The 21,454-nt window shown below is 38.6% G+C and overlaps 2 protein-coding genes across 4 annotated transcripts; both read left to right on the top strand.

Moving 5' to 3' along the window:
- Positions 1 to 437: 437 nt before the first annotated feature.
- Positions 438 to 15,548, top strand: zfyve28 (zinc finger, FYVE domain containing 28). 2 transcript variants are annotated; one of them, XM_057343421.1, is made up of 14 exons: positions 438 to 796; positions 5,401 to 5,541; positions 6,584 to 6,721; positions 6,830 to 7,032; positions 7,115 to 7,204; positions 7,288 to 7,377; positions 7,518 to 7,619; positions 8,094 to 9,428; positions 9,588 to 9,683; positions 10,973 to 11,136; positions 11,406 to 11,522; positions 11,609 to 11,710; positions 12,342 to 12,445; positions 12,537 to 15,548. In XM_057343421.1, the coding sequence occupies exons 1-14, from the start codon at positions 758 to 760 to the stop codon at positions 12,666 to 12,668; spliced, it is 2,853 nt and encodes a 950-aa protein (XP_057199404.1). In that variant the 5' UTR covers positions 438 to 757; the 3' UTR covers positions 12,669 to 15,548. The 2 variants fall into 2 exon arrangements, with proteins under 2 accessions (XP_057199404.1, XP_057199405.1); XM_057343422.1 differs by lacking the exon at positions 9,588 to 9,683.
- A 1,008-nt stretch (positions 15,549 to 16,556) lies between these two features.
- On the top strand, positions 16,557 to 20,856 carry nt5c1ab (5'-nucleotidase, cytosolic IAb). 2 transcript variants are annotated; one of them, XM_057343441.1, is made up of 7 exons: positions 16,557 to 16,704; positions 16,798 to 16,973; positions 17,769 to 17,936; positions 18,740 to 18,869; positions 19,238 to 19,360; positions 19,441 to 19,625; positions 19,761 to 20,856. In XM_057343441.1, exons 2-7 carry the CDS (start codon positions 16,884 to 16,886, stop codon positions 20,139 to 20,141), a joined length of 1,077 nt encoding a protein of 358 aa, XP_057199424.1. In that variant the 5' UTR covers positions 16,557 to 16,704; positions 16,798 to 16,883; the 3' UTR covers positions 20,142 to 20,856. The 2 variants fall into 2 exon arrangements, with proteins under 2 accessions (XP_057199424.1, XP_057199425.1); XM_057343442.1 differs by lacking the exons at positions 16,557 to 16,704; positions 16,798 to 16,973 and adding an exon at positions 17,133 to 17,276.
- Positions 20,857 to 21,454: the final 598 nt, after the last annotated feature.

Raw genomic sequence — 21,454 nt, 5'->3', positions numbered from 1 at the left:
GTTTGAAAGCTATACCGTATAAGCGTATAATGATTATTTCTACTTGACAAAATATGTATTTAACCCTATATTTAAACGGAATGCGTATACAGTGGCAGTTGCATGGAGTTTTAAACACTCTAGTAGTCAGAACTGAGATATTCTTGTAAAGGTTCATTGTTTTCAGCACCTTCCATATGTCATTGCATCTAAATAAATCATTATTTGCACTATTACAGACCATTGAACAATTCATTGCAACAATAATGAAGCATCAATTTTATTCAAAACAAAGTGTCGGACTTGTATACAATAAAACGAATATTGTGGCAACCGCATGCATTTATTATTTGTAATTTTCGCAAACGTTTTCATTGATGTAAACAAAAAGGAGGAGCTATTAAAGTGCTGTAAAATGTCGGCGTAAAAATGCGGAGTATTTGGCAACCCGAGTGTGATCAGTCAAGCAGCGCAACTTCCGTAGTCAGCCTTAACGCTAGCTCAGTAGCTTAGTCATGAGCAGCCCGTGTGTTTGGGGACAAAGACAGCCGCACGACCGCTGGGTATAAGGGCAGAGTCCGAACCCATGGTTTTATTAATAGTGGATTAAAACCTCACGTGTCTGTTAGTTGGCCTCTGATCAACGTTGTCAGCACGGCTTTGTTGAAGAGTAGCGCTATCTTAGCTCGCTAGCTCTGTATTTGCGAGTGGGCTTAAAGGGGCTTCGGTTCGGTTTTGGGTTTGGCACGGAGCTGTCGCTAAACTGGCGAGGTGACCCATGATGAATCGCTTCCGAAAGTGGCTTTACAAGCCAAAGGTAAGCATGACATTCATTTACAGGTAAATTCACATCGAATATGTGACAAAAACTAGAGATCTTACAATCAAGGCATCGTATTATGTGACCTGCCTATCTGGCATTTTAGGCACCCTATAATGCGAACTGTCCACCTAGATAGGCGTCTTGGGCGTAATGAGATGTGCGCTGCCTACATAGACAGCATTCTTGGACATCATTTGATGCGAGCTGCCCACCAGTAATGTTTTAAATAATGTCGTTTGACGGTGTTATTTGGATTCTAATGATAAGATGTGCCTAACTATGAGCTGCATGGGAATATGAATGCATAATTAAAGAATGCAACCAAATGTTGTCAAGGTAACTTACTAGGTATACATCTCAGCAGTGATTGAAACGTAACCATGATGTCAGATAATATTCCGTTTAGAATAGTCATCCCCTTGATAGGGAATGGACATGGTCACACCTTAATGACTTGTCTTAAATATTAAACGGTAATATAAAAATATTTGCCTGATGTTAAGTATGTTTTGTGCATTTATTTCTATCAGCATTGTGGCTCTTGAAGATGTTCTGTGTCCACTTGTAGGGTCACAACTTTCTTCGGGTCAGCACTTTGTATTCTTGGATATTGATAAATAAGTCACCAGCCAGCTCACAAGTTTTGTGCATAAGCTTTTGTTCTTAAACACACTTACCGGCCTTCAACTGGCATAATGGATAATTTTGTATCATGTTTACAGTTTTGTAGTCTACTCCAAGAGAATGACCATCTTGCTAATTATACATTGATATTATTGAGTGAATTGGTGACTTTAAACCGTATAATGCTTTTTTGGGGAAAATTAAAGTCACAATAGTCTTCCAACAGGCCATCACAGTGTTAAAGTGTTTTTTTGGAATTAAACTCCGGTTATCCCTCGAGATGTGCAAACATTCACTGTTGTCAAAGAAGCCTCGGCCCATGGGTGCAGTTCTGCCTCACTGACTGTGACTCACTTGGATACATTCTTCACAAACAGCGCCTGTTGTTTTCATCAGGTTTGAGCTTTTGCATCAAACGCTCAAACAGATGGTTAGCGAATGGAATCGGTTTGGCATAAAAATAGAAAAGATTGAGCTAAAGATGTGCAGAGCGTTTGGCTTAGAAAGTATGTCAGTGCAACAAGGTAGTTTCTCCTATTATCAGCATTGCCCTAATTCCATAACTGTACTTTAACCATAAACCTTTAAGCAGACCTCATGTTTATCTCACTGAAGTCTGTTTCACCCACTGATCTATATAAATGACTGGATTGCGCCTAGAACGCTAAACCAACGGAAGGAGATGAAGCCACCGGAAGCGATTGTGCCGCCATCTTATTCTACTATTTACTACCCTGTACAATGTCTCTTATATGTTATTATCCCCCATTTTCTGTAAAATAGTCTTTATTTTATATATGCACAATTTAGAATCTTTTAGACTGTAAATCGTATTATATTGTATTGTCATTGTGTTGAATGTCTGTACTAGAAGCTTCCAACACCAAAGAAAATTCCTTGTGTGTGCAAGCACACTTGGCAATAAAGCTCTTCTGATTCTGATTCTGATTCTGATCTTGGTATGCCCAACTGACAGAGAGCACCATTGACTTGCAGTCAAAATAACCTGTTTTTCAGATTATTAGGCGCGCAATACGTTTTAAGTTCACAAGTGTGTTTAAATGAATTGTTACTTCTGATGTGTTTCCAATGTTTGTTTTGGGCAGAATTGCAACGTATAGAAATCAATGTATAGAAGGTGAGTGGGTATTGCACACTGTTGTAATGGCACATGTGTAAATGTTTAGAAATAAAGCTTAATGACTTAAAGAACATATACAGCCTGTATTTATCTTATTTCAGAATAAGCACATTTGTCATATGTTAGGTGTCGCGACGATCTGATATGTACGCTATTGTAATGAAAATTAACGTAACTCACTCTATATCTAATAAATTGTAAAAATTCCCGACTTTAAAAAATGTACTATTTACATGCTTAAGACATTTGTGTTGTAAGAATGCACTCTAAGACTTTAGATATAAAAACTGGGACTGGTAAGTTACTGTTTTAACATTAATATGGGATAACTCCCTATTAATTTAATAGAATGTTTGGGCATACCAACATGGCGGCGCGGTAGCTTCAGTGTAATGACGTCATGAGCAATCCAGTCATTTGTATAGATTAGTGGTTTCACCTGACAACCTGGATGCTTGTTTTCCACAAAGCAAAACACTATTGATTCCTTGTGTTCATTCAGATTTTTGCTTGTGTTTGTAAAGCAAGGCCTTCTGTATGTGTCAGTAGTGTATGAACTGCCTTGTAATTTGTGTTCCACATGTGCTTAGTTGTTTTTTGGTGGTTCTTTAGGGGTTTGCTTTTAGAGTTTAAATGCTGACCGGCATGATCTGATCAGGTTATACACGCGCTGGTTCATGTTTTAGCCACGTGCTGCTTATTTTAAAATATGTTCGATTCTCATGAAATCGGTATGACATGTTTAAAAGCATTGATTTCAAAACTATTACTGACAGTCAAACACAATTTTGATTTTTTTTACAAAAAAGCCCTAAAAATTCTCATTACCATAACCATTTAAAACTGTCAATCACATACAGTAGCATACTTTAAAAAAAGCAAAGCCTTGACGCCTAATCCAGTTTTTATTAAGACATTAACAAAGTGTATTTGAATAACTTTTTTTAAATGCTGAAAAACTGCCTGTATCGGTAATGAGAATAAAAAAGTTGTGTAGGATTAAGCTTTTTACTAGAAAAATATAAAGTAATCTGTTAACTTGTTTGAAAGGGATTGGAAGATGTGTTTCTTCATATAAAATCAAACTTAATGTAAATATCTTTGTGTGTGTCTAAAGAGTCCTTTAAAAATGTTGCGGATAATCAGAAAATCCGTTTTTTTTCCACTATTTCTGTCAATCGTTTTTTGTCATTTGAAAACATCTATACGTCCCGTATTTTTCAGAATGTTTTAATTTTATTCTGTTTAAATTACAACATATATATAGTCGGAGCCGATAGCCTTGTGGTTAGTGCTCTGACATATGGCACAGTTGCGCTCCGGGTGACCCGAGTTCGAGTCCCGGCTCGTGGTCCTTTCCCGATCCCACCCCCCCTCTCACCCACTTCGTTTCCTGTCTTCTCATCGTTACTGTACTGTAAATAAAGGCAAAAAACGCCAAAAAAAATAAATCTTAAAAAAATAAAAAAAATTACAACATATAATGCACTCGGACAAATCGGGATCCTACACTGTAAAAATATTCTGCCAGTAACTTACTGTAGATTTACATTTATGAAATTTACTGGCAACAGTTTGTTCAAAGATAAATGAACATTAAACATTAACAAGTCTTTATCTTTACAGAAAAAAACTACAAAATAACAGCCTCATGCAAAGCATTCTGGGATATTAAAGATAAAGACTTGTTAATGTTTCATATTTATCTTTGAACAAACTGTTGCCTATAAATTAGATGCATATAAATCTACAGTAAGTTACTGGCAACTAGCTGCATAACTACAGCAAATTGTTTTACAGTGTACGGTGATGAGAATTTCATCCGAAAAAGCACAAAAATATACATAAATAATTCCTATGTTAAAATTATGCTTTGTGCAAGATAGAGAACACAATTGTGTTTTGTGTTATTTTTGTGTTACCGAATTATTTTAAAATCATTACTGCCATGATGTTTCAGCGGTTACGTGAGAATGACCCACATACTTGTAATAGACATTTTGGACATGGAAAAAGCACTAGAGCGCTTTCACGTGAGCCTGGTTCGACACGACACGATTACAAACTGTTCTCAGCTCGGAATTTTCAGCACGGTTATCGTGCTAATGAATGCGCGCAGAGCCGTTATAGCTCATTCTCTTGTGTTTACCAAGGCAGCGTGTGACGCGTTTGTGTTTACATTCTAAACATTTCCGTTATCAGCCCTGCGGTGGAAAATGAAACCATTTACGTACCGGCTGGCATGGATCGGCACGGAGTGGAACGATTAAGCAACGAGAACGATTCGGCGCAATGGTGGAAAAGTGCTCTAAATGTACTTTTATCAAAATGTTCTTTGGTTGGAACACAATGCTATGAACACTCTTAATACACTCTGGAACACATTCAATCTCAAGCTTAGAGAATGTTCCCTGTTAAGTGACCAGTGGAGCAGAAGGGGTCCAAAGGTTCGAGTCCTCATCAGTGCTCCTTAATCCACTGCTGACATCCATAGCTGCAGTTATACAGTAGCTCACATTCCTTTCTGAAGGATGTAATGTTTTGTGTTGTCCAGCCCCACATGAAATGAGCACATGGAGATCTGCATACTGTAGGTTTCCTCTTGTGTAGGTCGTTCATACAGTTCTACACCTGCCTCGCCTCCTCAAAAACATTACATCTGGTTATGCCTCTTAGAAGAGAGCCAGCAACACAATACCACAGAACTCTGATACTTTATCACCAATTTTAATGTTATCACGACACCATGTGATGCGTTTGGTCATGTGACATTTGAATGAAGTCATTCAGACCAGCTGTTTACATTTGCCTATTATTCTGTTATTCTGTCCAGAGGTCAGATCCACAGCTGCTGGCCCAGTTTTACTTTGCAGATGAAGAGCTGAACCAGGTGGCCACTGAGTTGGACAGTCTAGACGGCAGGAAAGACCCTCAGAGGTGTACCCTACTGGTGAACCAGTTCCGCTCCTGCCAGGTCAATCATTTTGTATCAATTCTGATATCCCAGTGCCCAGAGCTTTACTGGCGCTTGCCCTTTGCTCTTGTTTGGACAGTTTTTTCCCGGAAAAGATTTTTCCAGTGTTTATGGGATGTTTAATCATAGGTTTCTGTCCTGACCACACTCATCTTGTCATTATATTTCTTTAAGAGAAATGGCTTATCTTTCACTTAAAATTGTCTTATGTTATTTTGTTTACAAAACAAATCAAAATGCTGTTGACGTGGCATAGAAAAATATAAATAAGGCACGTCTTTTGCTTTGTCCCTCTAAATCGTTAGAATCGGCATGGTAATGTAATTTCGCAAAGGTTTTGTGTATTTTAATGGCTAGTCTTGTAAACTTGAACTGAAAAGGAAACTAAAGGTTTAGTCTTTTAATACTGTACGTTCTATTTATTCACCCACTACAGTGTGGTACGAAAGCAAATAGCCACATATTCTAATAAAAATAAAGAGGCGCACACAAAGAAAGCACAGAAGAAAATCCCTGTAATCTAAACTGTCAAAATATTTCAATTCACAGAACAAAAGAATCTATCCTAACTCATGTCTTAAAGGGATACTACACCCAAAAAAGAAAATTCTGCCATTATTTACTCACCCTCAAATTGTTCTAAATCTGTATAAAGTTTGTCGTTCGGCTAAACGCAACAAAATAAATTTGGAATAATTTTTGTAACCAAACATTTTTGGGGCACTATAGACTACAATAGTAGGAAAATAAACTACAATTGTAGTCAATGGTGTCCCAGAACTGTTTGTTTTCCCACATTCTTCAGAATATCTTTTTTGTGTGTGTTCAATAGAACAAAGAAATTTTTACAGGTTTAGAATAATTTGAGTTCCCCCCCCTTTAAGTGACTTATTTTGTCCCAAGACTTAAGTTTCTGGCTCTGGGTGGAACCAATTCACAGTTATGGTGTCATAAATTCAAGTATTTTGCATAATACGGAACGTTTAAGTGAGCGATGTATTGTCCTAACCCTGCGTCTTGCCTCTCCTCATTACCGATACAGGACAATGTGTTGAACATCATAAATCAGATTATGGATGAGTGCATACTTGAAGACCGAGCCAACAGAGACTTCTGTGTGAAGTTCCCAGAAGAAATCCGTCATGACAACCTTGCCGGGCAGCTGTGGTTTGGAGCAGAGGTAGTGCTTTCCTCTACATCAAGGGATCTTTCCTCTTTTTGGGGAGGGGGTGTCAGAATGCGACCAGTTCCAAGTGGCAATAACAGTACCATTGTTATGACTCTTTAGTGCCTGGCAGCGGGATCCATCATCATGAATCGGGAAATCGAGAGCATGGCCATGCGGCCACTAGCCAAAGATCTCACCCGCAGCCTTGAGGAGGTACGTAACATCACCCGAGACCAAGCGCTGCGAGATCTCAACAACTACACCGACCGCATGAAGGAAGTACTCCGACAGTTCGACAGCCTTTTCGCTGAGTTTGAGCTCAGGTAAATAAAAATGTGACAACACAAACATTGCAAACATGACCTGTTGTTACAGTAATATCGCTGTTCTGTGTGTTTCTCGTAGCTATGTGTCAGCCATGGTGCCTGTGAAGTCTCCCAAAGAGTATTACATCCAACAGGAAGTGATTGTACTCTTTTGTGAGACAGTTGAAAGGTGAGTATTCACCGCGTCTGATCGATGCAGTCATTCTATTTATTTTTCAAGCAATGTAATGCATGTATGTGTTTCGTCTGAAGGGCCCTGAAGCTCGACTATCTCACACAAGACATGATTGACGACTATGAGCCGGCTCTCATGTTTACAATCCCTAGACTTGCCATCGTCTGGTAAGTGATATGTCATTTTAATCATCTGTTCTCTTCTTGTCAGCCACATCAAAATCTGAAGTATACCATTTACATACCTCATATTTTTTTCATTCAGCTAAGCTGAAAATGATAACCTTTGACTTGTCCTCTCTTATTAGTGGCCTTGTTATCTACTCCGAAGGGCCTCTTAACCTCGACCGCAAACCAGAGGACATATCGGAACTCTTCCGGCCTTTTCGCACTTTGCTGAGAAAAATAAGGTACTGTTTTCACATAAGCCGTAGTTAAACCTCAGACCAACACTGCCAATTTGCCGATTATCGGATGGAAGTTGGGAGGTTTTTTTGTGGTCAAACTTATATTTACTTGTTATAGTAACTGTTTTTGTCCAAATTAGTGTTTGCTATGCGTCATAAAGTGTGATGATGTTGACTGTAAAATTATGGATTATGGATTTGTCTAGCTTGCAATCAATATTGTGTCAATTTAGTGTCTGTAAATTGATAAGCAATATTTCCTCATGTGAAAAAGATGCAAAACTCACCGATGAAAAACCCCAAACCAATTGCGCGCTCCCACTTTGTCTGGCGGTTTAGCAAAACTGACATCAGTAACTTTTTCATTGCTGGTTTACAGGCTCCTTTGGATTTTAGCATTTAAACCCTGTTCATTTTTTATGCTGCAACTGAGCAACACGGCGTATTTGTGAATTACATAACTGTGGTCTTTGGCAGGGACCTGCTGCAGACTCTCACAGAGGACGAGCTCATGACGCTGGAGCGCAGCCTCTGCATATCCCAGGACGGAGATTATCCCGCAGGGCCCAGCATGTCCAAGGACCCAAGCACTTCCAACGGCCCTGTGAGCCAGCTGGAGACGCTGGAGAAGGTTGAAGTTGAGGCGGTGGACCTCACTCTGTGTGTGACCCAAGTAGAAGATGGCGAATGGAAGATGGATGAAGGCGGTAAGGGGCCGCTGGAGGAACCGTGTGAGAGTGAGGAAGAGGAAGCCACAGATGCAGATTTGGCTTGCTCCATGCAGTATGATGAAGAAGAGATAGAACAGCTTAATATGATGGTGCATCAAGTTGGGGACGAAATGTCCACTTTGCTTTCTCCTCCGAGTCAGAATCAGTCTCCAGCCCACCGCCCTCGACAATACAGAGGCAGCAGTCTGGGAGGTTCGAGCGCGGCCTCCAGCACGCAGGCATCACCTCGGAGAGGCCCGGGCTCCTACCATGAGGACGATAGAGTTTTCTTTATGGATGATCTTGAGGCCGGCCTAACTGGGGAGGTTTGCCGGAGGCAGCTTCCCCTTCCTACCAAATGCCTCAGATCACCCGACCACTCTAGAGCCGCCCATTTGACTGATTCTTCCTGTAATGGTTGGTTGACAGCCTGTCAATCAAGCGACACCGGCAATCTCAACAAACTGAGCCAATCAGCTGAGTCCGTGGGTCCTTTGGTGAACGGTTGGGAAGGGTCGCATGAAGAGGACAGTGTGGAGGCTGCCGAAGAGATCGCCACTCGTACCGGTGGAATGAAACTGTCAGCCACGGTAATATTTAACCCTCATTCTGCAAACTTATCTGACTTGGCCGTCGTCTTACCTCAGTCGGCAGGCGTTCCCGAGCACGGCGAGGGCGGGGCTTTAGTTGCCACTCAGTGCCTGCTTAACTCCTGCGTGTGCTGCGCTGGCGGATGCGTCGACAACCGTGAGGACCATGTTGCCATGGAGCCCGCTGGGCGGGGAATGATGCTGGGATACGATAAACACAAGCTCGCCATAACAAGCTCCGTCATCCAATCAGCAGTAGCTGCTGGCAGCCCTGGAAAAGGAAATGGACACTTACCGCTCACCCTGCCTCCGGCCCAGGGTCATCTTACTCCGCCTGGGGGCAGTCAGGACTGTTCCCAATATCAGTGCTGCGAGAAATGTCCGGCGAGCATCGCGGGTGTTCGGCTGGCTCAGGATAGAGGCTCAGGACAAGGGGAGGGAGGACCTAGTTGTCCCCATCAGGCCTCGGGATGTCGGATTCAGTCCAAAGAGGACAACAAAAAGAGCACTAGGTTTGTTTGTAAAAGCATGCATTGCTTTGAAATGTTGTTGGGTTTTTTTTTTACGTTTTTTGTAATCCTTTTTTGTTCATGAGTTCTCAAGGTTGTCCTTCTTTTGAGTTCTTATGTTTCTTGTGTTGCCCCCCCAATGTTTTTTGGAATGATCTGCAGCAATTCTCAGGAGTCTCCCCTCAGTTCTGTCCCCAGCAGTGACGTTGAGGGTGTTTCTGTTACTACATGCAGTTTGTCAAGTTCATACACACCCAGGTAAACATATGTGGCTTATAGGCTTTTACCAAGCCTCGTTACACAACCAGTGTGTAAAACCACTGCAAAATTGTGTGGCTTGTTAAGGCTAGAAGTTATGGTTTTGAAGGAGGCATCTTCTTCATATCTAGAGATTAAAACATGGAGATTTGGGCGTGGGCTTTTTTTCTTTGGCCAGCAGGTGACTAGCTAGAACACCCGCGTAGTAACTAACAACCGCTCATTTCTTTAGCATTGTGGTCTTGAGCTGTGTGTGTGAACAGGCGCCAATAATTGCCAGCAGGTTTTTTTTTGAAGAATTTAGTACTTATTTTGTCTAGACCACTTATGTGAACAGTGGGAATCAAGTCCCACATACAGCCGTGGAAAAAATTAAGAGATTTAAGAGATTCATTTAATCAGCATTTCTTGTTGTATTGTGATCATTCCAGTCCAGTGTCTATTGAACAAAATCCAAGTTCTCCAGTTTTTATTTTCTGCAAATAAGAGATATTGTTAGTAGTTCACAGAAGGAAACAAAAATAATAATTTGACCTAAACACATACCTATAAACAGTAAATTCAGAAAAACAGAAAATGTTTTTTTCCACGGCTCTATAGTATGTATTGTAGGTTTAGCAAATTATTGCACAAAGTCCAGAGAGTTTCCTCAAACTGTCTAGATGAACTAGATTGTGTGCAAGTTATTTCCACCCCGTTTCAAGCTCTAGAATTACTTGACATACAGTTCCAGTCAAAAGTTAGGAAAAGCTTGACTGAAATGTAATGATCATAAAAATCTATTAATCAAATACAAAAATGTAATCGTGCCAACATATTTCTTTCATTACATAAAATTTATTTAAAAAATATTTTTGAAACCAATAACTTGGACCAAATAATGAAGGAATAGCAGCCAATAAGAGCCTTGATTGGGAACTCCTTCAATACTCTTTAAAAAGCTTCCCAGGGAAGCTAAATGATAAAATTCCAAATGAACTGTATAACATAGTTATGATTTATTTTAGATGATTTTAGTCATAACATAATTCCTACAATTGTTGTACTCCATAGTTTTAATAAGTTTCTATAACTGTAAAAGGTGGACAAAATCTGAATAATGAATTGAGAAGGAATAAAGAGCGTTTCCAAGCGTTTGACTGGCACTGTATATTTTTTGTTTTCGTTTAATGTCTCGAAAAGATTCAAATTGTTATTTGAATTACGTTTTTATTATTATTTTAATAGCAGTCATTATTTAATTAAGTGCTTAATATCTAATATTTATTCTGATAATGTTCCCCCTTCAGCCCTGTCAGTAGTCTGACCACCAGCTCGGACATGTCTGAGGATCTGGACCATCAGGACATTCAGGTGGCCCTGCACGCTGCCAATCTCGCTGCTCACAGCAAAATCCGCTCACGTTTCCATAGCAGTAGTGACCTCATCCACCGTCTTTTTGTCTGCATATCAGGTGTGTTATGTAACAACTGGATCTGTAACATGGTAAAGCTTTTGTGATGTGACACTCGGTTATCCAGGTCATCGTAGAGCGTTGAGTCTTCCTAGTCACCTGATTTGTTTCTCTGACATCCACCCTTATCTTATCAATAGTGATAAGACAAGACAAATATTTTGAACAACATGTACATATGCAGATCTTGAAAATATGTGCACTGCAAAGCTGAGGTTAAATTGTTGTCATCTTTAACAACTACCCATCTTCATTTTTAACGTCTGTAGGTGTGGCCGATCAGTTGCAAACAAACTATGCGAGTGACCTGCGGAGCATCTTAAAGACGCTGTTTGAGGTCATGGCTACAAAATCAGAGGAAGGGGACAACGAAAATCTCAAGATAGGTCAGTGAGACCCATTTTGTAATGATTCAGATACAGCATGATGTCAGACATCATTAGTTTAATGCGCTGTTTGATATGCTCCTCAGGCCCGTGTCTGGGCAGTGCGGTGCTGGAAGACTGTGCTCTCTGTCAGGAAACCATCTCTTCATCAGAGCTCGCTGCCAAAGCCAGAGAGGGACAATTTGAAGGTTGGTACAGTACACTACACTACGCTACTTGCATAGCATGTAGGCGTCTGTCTAGTTGCCTATGCGAAGTGTTCATTTTGTTGCCCATGGTTTTGAAAAAGCACAAAAATGTCATGGTTTAGGAGTATAGATGGTTTCATTTAAACAACAATAACCAATGTTACTGCGCATGTGCACTTTTGTGACCCCACTTTAACATCCGGTACACATCCACAAACAATAGAGTGCCTGTAGATTATTTCTGATAACAACCAAAAGAAACCGAGAAGAACCGTTACTTGGCTAAACTTGTCTCTCCAATATTTTGAATTTAGACTCCGATACCAAGCTCAACCGCTAGATGTCAATGTACCATATGGTTTGTTTAAATGCGACCGAAGTACAGGACCCATTCAACAAATTGTTTATTTAAAAAAATGAACATACAACAAAATTCAACAAATCGTTTATTATACAGTAAAATAATAATACAAATGAATATGAACATAAATTAAATAAAATATAAATAGTTATATTATCAGACACTAGCCAAACACAAACCGGAAGTTAACTGGGGGTCAGGCGCTCGCGTGTCCGATGAAACGGTCTATAGACGTCCGCTGCATCTAGAACTCTGTTCTTCTCTCTTAAGACCCTACAGAGTGGGTACCAGATGAGGCCTGCAATTCCTGCATTGCTTGTAAGGCCCCGTTTACCGTTATAAGAAGGAAACATCACTGCAGGAGCTGTGGAAAGGTACAGCAGTCCATCCGATAGTGTTCAGCATGTTTGAAACATCGATTTCAAACGTAATGAGATGATTGACAGAGCGCATGTTTCATTTCAGATCTTCTGTTCCCGCTGCTCATCGCACTCAGCCCCGTTGCCTAGATACGGTCAGATGAAACCGGTGAGAGTTTGTACTCACTGCTACATGTTCCACGTAACGCCTTTCTACAGCGACAGGACTGGTGTCTGACCACCGTACACCCACCCACACGCACGTAAGCACACTACCAGTTTCCAGACTTCAAGTACCCATGAGCGTATGAATCCAAATCTGCATATCATTTGATCATCTTCATCCCAAAAAAGTGTAAATATAACACAAAACGCAATTACTTCAAAGCGATAGAAAGAGCCTCAATGGAACAACGGACTCGGATGGACTGAGTCGCTGTCGAAAACGCCTCATAACGGAAGCACATAAAGGAAGTAACCCCATCGCTGTGGGAGCCAAAGTATTTATTTAGGGCTTTGAATAATAAGCTTAATTCGATGAAATTTGCTTTTATGGAGCATGGAACAAGCTGGTTTTGATGTTAAACAGAAGGGCAACTGCTCATAAATGAAAATGCAGCTTGTTAACAGGATTTCTCCTTGCGGCGATTATGGCTTTATTAGCGCCTGAGGTTTCATGGGCTCTGATTTCCAGAGTGAATGTAAACTGTAAGCACATGATTAAATATGAGAAGAACTAAACTGTGACATACAAGACAATAATAATATAAACATTAAATGCACCATCAGTGATCACTGGGGCATAATATAGCACAGATTTCCTTTTTCATTCAGATGTTTTATTTAGGAAATAATGCTGCTTTCTGTTAAACAGATGTGAGACTTTGGGATTAGCTGAATGGCCAAAAAAAATGTGTGTATATAGTACGCTGAAAGTATGAAATGGATTTGATGTATCTTCCGAAAGAAGATTCTCTTCTTTTCCTTATGCCAATATGAATGTGCAACATTTTAATGTTTTGTTTTCCAAAAAACTGTAATTGCCTTTGACGGCAGTGTGGCAGCCTTCTGCTTTTCCTCTGGTACAAATGAACTTTAAACCCCTACCTCATCCATTACGATGACTTCCTGAACCCTCATTGCTTTCTTTTATTACAGTACGCCAACATAATAGTATCGACACTAACAGATGCTTGTTTGATTCCTTTTGCACTTTTCATCCAGTGAAAAAAATATAGTGACCAACCACTACGTTTGTGTGTAATTATGATCAAATCTAAAGCAGTGTAAACGGATACTTTAGCCATGTACAACTCATCTGATCAGACTTTAGTTTTGTGCCGTGCTGTTGACACCTCAGTCTTTGGCTTTGTTTAATTTCTTTAATAAACCGTTCATGAGGTCTTCTTACAGAATTCCAAACTGAGGTGTGTTTTTATAAAGAGGCACAAACATAATCGTCACTGTCCTTCTGAAACCTCGGATGTCCAAATTCACAGTTTTTCAGGAAATGGAGAAACACTACTTTTTTTTATTTATTATGAAATTATGTGTTAAGCACTTTTTGATACTTTTATTGGTCAGCTTTTGCAAAACCCAGTGACTTATAATAATGATTTATGGAGCAAAAAGGTTTTAGAAGGACAGCGCGTTTACTTGCAGACAGTCGTTGATAAATGTGCTGCAATGCGATTCTTATCCCAAAAAATATTTGAAATGCAATGAAATTACAAACACTACTTAAACACATGATGCACTTTTTATTGACTGTAGCGTACAAGTAATGTCCCACTTGGCTATTGTGTGTAGTAATCTACAGTCATTTTACATTTGGTTATCTTTAATCTGCGGAATAAATTGTTTTAAGATCTGAGAATGATTAATATTATTAATAATTAATGTTCTCAGTCTAAATGCTATTAGACACTGCACTATCAAAACTGATCGACACTGAAATGTGACTCTTTACTACTAATGAAATAATAAATGTATTAGGACCTGTATAAAAACACATTCCTTTTTGTCAGTCAAATATCGCTGTAAATTGTTTTTTCATACTGTTCCAACCGTTGTCCCAGTTCACATATAACGGGTGTATAGAAGGGTGTGGGTTTAATGTGTTTGCATTCATTCTGTAATGCAACACTTTTAAGGTTCAGTCTGACTAGTTCTGTACAAGCAATATTGTACATCAATCACGGTTGAGACAACTAGTTAATATTTAATACTTTAACAATTGTTAATGAGACATTCTTTATTGTCCTTGTATTTTATGTTTTCTGACATCATTCTGCTGCATCATGCTGCATTGTAGTTCAGGTCAGTCAGTTATAAATTCATGTTTGAGATGATCAAATCCTCGATATCTGAGATAATTTAACATCACGATTCAGTGTAGTTTTCACATCAATAATTACTAAAAAGGTTTACCTGTCAATTGCTTTGCATTTTAACTGCATATTGCTCAGATGAGTAGATTATTGTACATTCAGCATTGGGATAGATGGTTAGACTGACACTGACTGGAAGACACTCAGCTTGCACCCGCACACTACCATTAAACAATACCGCTCTTACTTTAATTTAATGCAGATAACACGTTAGAGTTGTCTACAGATATAGACCGGGGAGTGTGCTATACAGATTATTTTGCTTTGTTTTAATTCCTTGATTGTATGCTGGCATGATACTGAGGAATTGATTTTTGCAGCTGCTTTTTGGAATGTATTGTAATTTGAAATGAGATTGTGTCAAACAGGGCAAAGAGTTGATGACTTTCTCGAATGGAAGGTTCAGTGTCTGCAGACTCAACTTCCAACCTGTTACGTTATAAGAGCTCATTTTCTGGTTTATCCTCTTCCGGTCCTTATTCCTCAATGTCTTTTTTGTATTAATTGAAATTGAGTCTTTAAAATTATACAGATGTTTTATTTTACAGAGAGCAAAAATAATAAAATGATATATGTATAAACTTCTTTTTTTCCTGTATAAAAGAATCACAATGAAAGAATTTACACTATTTATTGAAAGCTTGTTCTTATTTTGTAATGGCCGGTTCAGTCTAATTGAGAACTTTTCAAAGTCTACTATGTATTTATGTCATGCAATGAAAGTAATAAATGACTTCTTTCTTTATATTACTGGTTTTCATTTTTGATTTTCTTTTTTTGAACAACCCTCATTTGCTCTATTTTAAGCTAGCATAACTATAAACTAGTTTATGTTTAATATCATTGCAACAAGTGGTATAGAGATCAATGCTTTTTCTGTTGAGTAAAAATGTCTTTTGCTCATATTTAATCCACAATGTTCCAGAATACATGCAGTACTGTACAGTTTTCTTCATCAAAGGTTGTAGATGGGTACATAGGCCGGCGTGTTGCCCTTGATCGGCTCAAGTACTCCCCGTGACCCCAGTTGTGAAAAGCAGTATAGAGAATGGATGGATTGAACTCTTTGAAAGCATTTCTCTGTGCCCATTAGGGTCGTCTCGATACTTCAATAAAATAGCAAAATCTTTTGCCTTTTTAAATGAATGTTACACAAAGTGCTTATAGCAAACCTAGCTATGAAATGGCTTTAAATAACCAACATACTTGAATGACCCAGTTGGGCCTCAGTCCTTTGGAAAATCCATACATAGCATATATAGGCCTGTAATGCATCATCATTCTGAGGAATTCCAAAAATTAAGGTTTGTCTTTCATTTACTACAAGTTATTTCACATAACATGTTTACATAAAGTCTACAACACAGATAATAACAGAATTTGCTAAAATAACCCAGTTCAAAAGATGACATGCACTTAATTATTAATACTGTATGATGTTACCTGGGCAGTCGATGACCGGTTTTATGCTTTATAATAGTTGTTTAAGAGTTTCTTATTTGTCCTGAACCATTAAACCGTCCTCTGGTACTAGTGGTCTGCATTAGTACCGATCGTGTGGTGCGCTGTCCACCACAAATATGTTTTCCATATTCTTTCCCTTTCAGTACTATCTTTTACGAATGAATGATCTAGGGCTCTTACAACAGCATCTTAACACCAGGAGGCTACTTGTCGTGATCTAGGGCTACACTTCATCTTAACACTAGCAGTTGTCATGGGAACATTTGTGATGCCCGCATCCCTCTGGCAGAGATTCCCAGAGTCTATAAATTCTTCCATTTGTAAAGACACACTGCACGATGCACAGCAGCATTCACGGATGCTATAGGGAGATCTCAGTCTTTGAAGTGAAATGATGAAGATATGATGGTTTGGAAACAGGTGGGTATCAAAGCAGCTGTCTCCTCCAATTTTACTGTATATATATCAGGTCCAGCTCATGTGACTGCTGTCTGGATTCTGCTTTGCTCCCAGGGCAAAAGCTCCAGAGACCGTCCTGGATGTGTGCAGGTATACAGAGCAGGGTTATATTTTGACCATCATCCAGCACTCTGCTTATCATGAACAAACCAACAGTAAAAGAGATGCACAGTTTTTGGGAGCGGAATGAGAACTGTAATCCGTCAAGCCCCAGCAAGAAACCTAAACCGGTAAGTCTGTGTTAAAGTTTTATAAAAATATGTACCGTTATAGAGAGCGTAATAATACAGTAAATCGAAAACTGGGCTGTGTTAAAGCATCTACATGTGATAATGGCTCTAAAAATATAAGCGCACCTGCAACTGGACATTAAACAGACGCGCGCGCACGATAACGCGACATTTTTGGTGCAGTGACGCTTTTAACACTGAGGCCAGAAATAAAGCGTGCATGCAACAGTGTAACAGCAAAAATAAAAGACGGACTCGAACAAGAAGATCATGATTCGAGATAGCATTGCATCGCAGCATTTGGTATGAACTGTTTTCGCTATCTGAAGGCGCGCGTGAGAACAGTTGCTTCGAATGATTGCACAGATTGTGTAGAGGATTACTTTAAAAGTTTACAATGTCTGTGATTTCTTTAGTTATTTTTTGTCTTGTTGCACTGATGTTTTTGAGAGAGGGCTGCTGATATTTTTCAATTTAAATGCCTGCGCATTCAATTATTATTTATATTTATTTGTTTGCATGTATAAATAATATAGCCTATTAGCATATTCGACTTTGTCCCTTGCATTTATCTTTTTAATTTTGTGCGTAAATGAATGTGCTGTACCTATTCTCCCAACACAAAACATTGAGCCTATAAATGTATTTTATTTTTATGTGAACTCCATGGGACTCGAACCCATGACGTTGTGTTTTACTAACTATGCTACAAAACCACTCAAATATATTATACTTATATTTCCTGGAGCGCCACTTCATAGATCTTTGTCAATATGTCCCGTTATGTGCATACAGCCAGAGCCTCAGAATGCCATGACCATAGCTGTGTCCTCCCGTGCCCTCTTCAGTATGGATGTGGAGCAGGATATCTATGAACAGCAGGGAATGGAGGCGTATCTGAGCTACCAGTTCCAACATGAGACTGAGCCATTTGCTCCTGGACCTGCTTTTCCCTTCATTAAGGTAAATGCTCCTCCAGTATACTGACATACCACTGATCAATAATTCACAGCAAGAAAAAAAAGAGCAAACAGCATTTTTACACTATGTCAATGTAATTAACTTCTTTGTGTCATTTGTTATGTATTTAAATATGAATGTTTTTATGTATTTTATAATGTTTTTTCAGGATTTTATAATAATGGTAAAATCAATAAAACTATGGAATAACTCAAATGTAACGCTGAGAATTATTGTTGCGACTAAAATTTAAAAATAAATCACGCTATGTTATATTTCGGAATCTTTAAAATAACCACTTATAGCTTAGAAGTTGTAAAAATGTTCTCTCTGCTTTTTTCTCCCAGATGCTTCAAACACGCATCTTCTTTCTAAAATTGATCAAAAATTAAAGAATTTTTGAAAGGAATGAATATGTTGGTGTGTGTGTGTGTCATAAAAGGCACAGAATCTTTTCTTATAAAACCATAAATTATGGTCAAATGAACAGCATGAAAAGTAGCACATCAAATGTTATATCAAATCATACAACAATGACAATGATACATCATAATAATAGTACTTACAATTATTATTTACTGCCTTTTATTACCAAACATGTATTCTCTGTTTATCTGTTCCTTGCTTTGTATTTTAAAGCTCCTTTAAAGTGAATAGGGACCAGCAACAGACATGGCCATCATTCACTTCTACTCTTAAAATACATATAGAGTTTCAAGTCCTGTTTTATACCCTATTATTGAAAAATAAAAAGAAGTGCATGCATGAGCAGATGGAGGAAGGAGTTTATGTTCTGTTCTCTATAGGCAGTGGAGGCAGTCAATGCTAAGTTGAGGGAGTTGTATCCAGACAGCGAAGAGCTCTTTGATGTTGTCCTGATGACCAGCAATCACGCTCATGTGGGACTCAGACTCATCAACTCAATTAACCATCACAGTAAGTCAGAAGATGTGCAATCGTAATCCTATCTAATCTTTTCTGGGCAGACCCCATACATTTGCATCCTATTCCGCAGCTACCTTGTGTCATATGAGTGATTCTACTTCAGGCTCAATATGCTTGTTTATTTACATTCATAGTCTATAAGTAAATATGAAGAGTTTATTTCCAAACTCCGTGTTTCAAAAATCATGTTTTTTCATTGTGCATTCCAATTAATATCAATCAATATTTGTTTTGATTTAAGCCATGATAACTACATAAGTACAGCTAACTAACACAATAAAACATTTTTTTTGAAAATGTTTTATATTATCTCATTTTGGAAACAAACTCTTCATATGTTTTTCGTCTCTAATGTCCAGAGCTGTTCATAGAGCGCTTCTGTATGACTGGAGGCAACAGTCCTATTGGGTATCTGAAAGCTTACCATACCAACCTGTACCTGTCTGCTGATTCGGTAAAAGTTAGAGAAGCCATTGAAGAAGGTCAGAACAGTTTTATTCATTATCACGACAGAATCCTAAATATAACAATATTGTTGTAATGTGAAATTGGTTGTGGTTAGGCATTGCAGCAGCCACAGTGTTCTCACCGGGAAAAATCTGTGAGGTTCCAGAGACTCAGCTGCGAGTGGCCTTCGATGGAGATGCTGTTCTCTTCTCAGACGAGTCGGAGAGAATCTACAAAGCTCATGGATTGGATAAGTTTTTTGAGCATGAAAAGGCCCACGAAAATAAACCCCTTGATCATGTGTGTCCGATGTAATTTCATAGCATGTTGTGGTGAACTATCGCACTGTGTGCTTTCCATAATGTTTTTTTGATCCAAATATCATTTGTCAGATATTAAAGGAATCATTTGGGTTTTTTTTGTCTTGTCTATTAGGGGCCACTAAAGGGATTCTTGGAAACTCTAGGAAAACTGCAACAGAAGTTCTATGCCAAAGGTCAACGCATGGACTGTCCAATCCGCACCTATTTGGTTACTGCTAGAAGTGCGGCCAGTTCAGGTACCCGGGCCCTAAAGACCTTACGGTCCTGGGGTCTGGAGACAGATGAAGCCCTCTTCCTAGCAGGGGCTCCCAAAGGCCCCATGCTAGAGAAGATTAGGCCGCACATCTTCTTTGATGACCAGATGTTTCATGTGGAAGGAGCAACAGAGCTTGGAACAGTGGCAGCTCATGTTCCCTATGGAATTGCTCAGAGGTTTCCATCAAAGATAGGGAAGGATATAAAAAAGGATGTGCCTGCCAAGCAGCTAGTGTGAATCCGTTCTTGGTGTGACAAGTATTTACCAAGCGAGGCATTTACGAGCATCGTTTTGTGTGTTTAAAAAGGAGGGAATGGGATGCAAAAAGGGACAAGACGCTTAAGGTGTTTTGCTTTTCTAAGAACAGACACACTGCGCTAAACATTGTAGCGCTGAAGTGATCAGCAAGCCATAAATAAATCAACTGTCAGGGAAGGAAATAGTTAATCCACAAAAGAAGCATTTTATAGTTTGTATGCTTGTATGCTTGTTCTTCCTTATGTCATTTTGAATGCTTTGATATGATTTCCATAACAAAGATTACTTACAAAGTTTAGCTTTAATTTTAGAGGAAATGCTTTTATATATTATTTAGCATTTCAATCAGATGTTAGCTCTTTTATCCATGTACCAACTCTCAGCTGTTTGAAAGACAGTTCACAGTAAAAGGGCTGTTTTACACTTGTCTTGTAACTTGTTTCTTTGCAATACATATCATAAAGTGTTCTTTAACATGAATTTGTGTAAAACGGGATAAATTTGTCTGCATGAATGTATCCAGTCTGTGTTTTAATTCATCTGTGTGATGTAAATCCTGTCCAGTGTTTGAAACGCTGTGTTGTACTACTCAGGGCATGTTTAACATTAGGCCTTACTGTTCGCCACCTAATAGTTACAAACAGTGAAAAGCGCAAGACGTATAATTTGTTGTCAGAAATAAATACATGAAAAACTACAAATGCTTGAGGCCATTATTTCCTCATATTTTGGGATATTTAATCAATCTAAGAAAATGTTGGATTTTCAGTTTAGGGGTGTCACAATATAATAGTATTTTTAATGAATGCGATATTAATAACTGTCATACTACACAAATGATAATATCATAAATATTTCAGTGATTGACACTTACAGGCTGAGAAAAAAACACAAAGAAGCTGAGAAGAGAAAACAAAATAAATCCAATTAAAAATGAATTTGATAGCATCAAATATTTATTCTTCAAAACAAACAAACAAACAAACAAACAAAATCAATAGATATTCTGATAATAATTATTTTGGCCACAAAAATTGTGTAAGGAAAATCTGTTATAATGACAGTCCAAAATCTCACTTCTTTATGCATTTGAATGATTTAATAAACCGTAACTAAACGTTGAGTTAAATACTAAACCAAATATTATACATTATAGATATATTTAGATAACGGTATACTGGCATCTAAAGTATACTAATATATTTTTTGTAGTTATTTCATGGACTAGCCTAATGCACTGCTCGTCGATCATCTTTAATATTTCATAGTACTGGTTATTGTTACAGATGTAA

The sequence above is a fragment of the Triplophysa rosa genome, linkage group LG10, assembly GCF_024868665.1.
Source record: "Triplophysa rosa linkage group LG10, Trosa_1v2, whole genome shotgun sequence".
In the NCBI taxonomy this organism is placed as follows: Eukaryota; Metazoa; Chordata; class Actinopteri; order Cypriniformes; family Nemacheilidae; genus Triplophysa; species Triplophysa rosa.
Note: the sequence above shows the minus strand (reverse complement) of the source record. Positions and strands in the feature narration are given on the sequence as shown.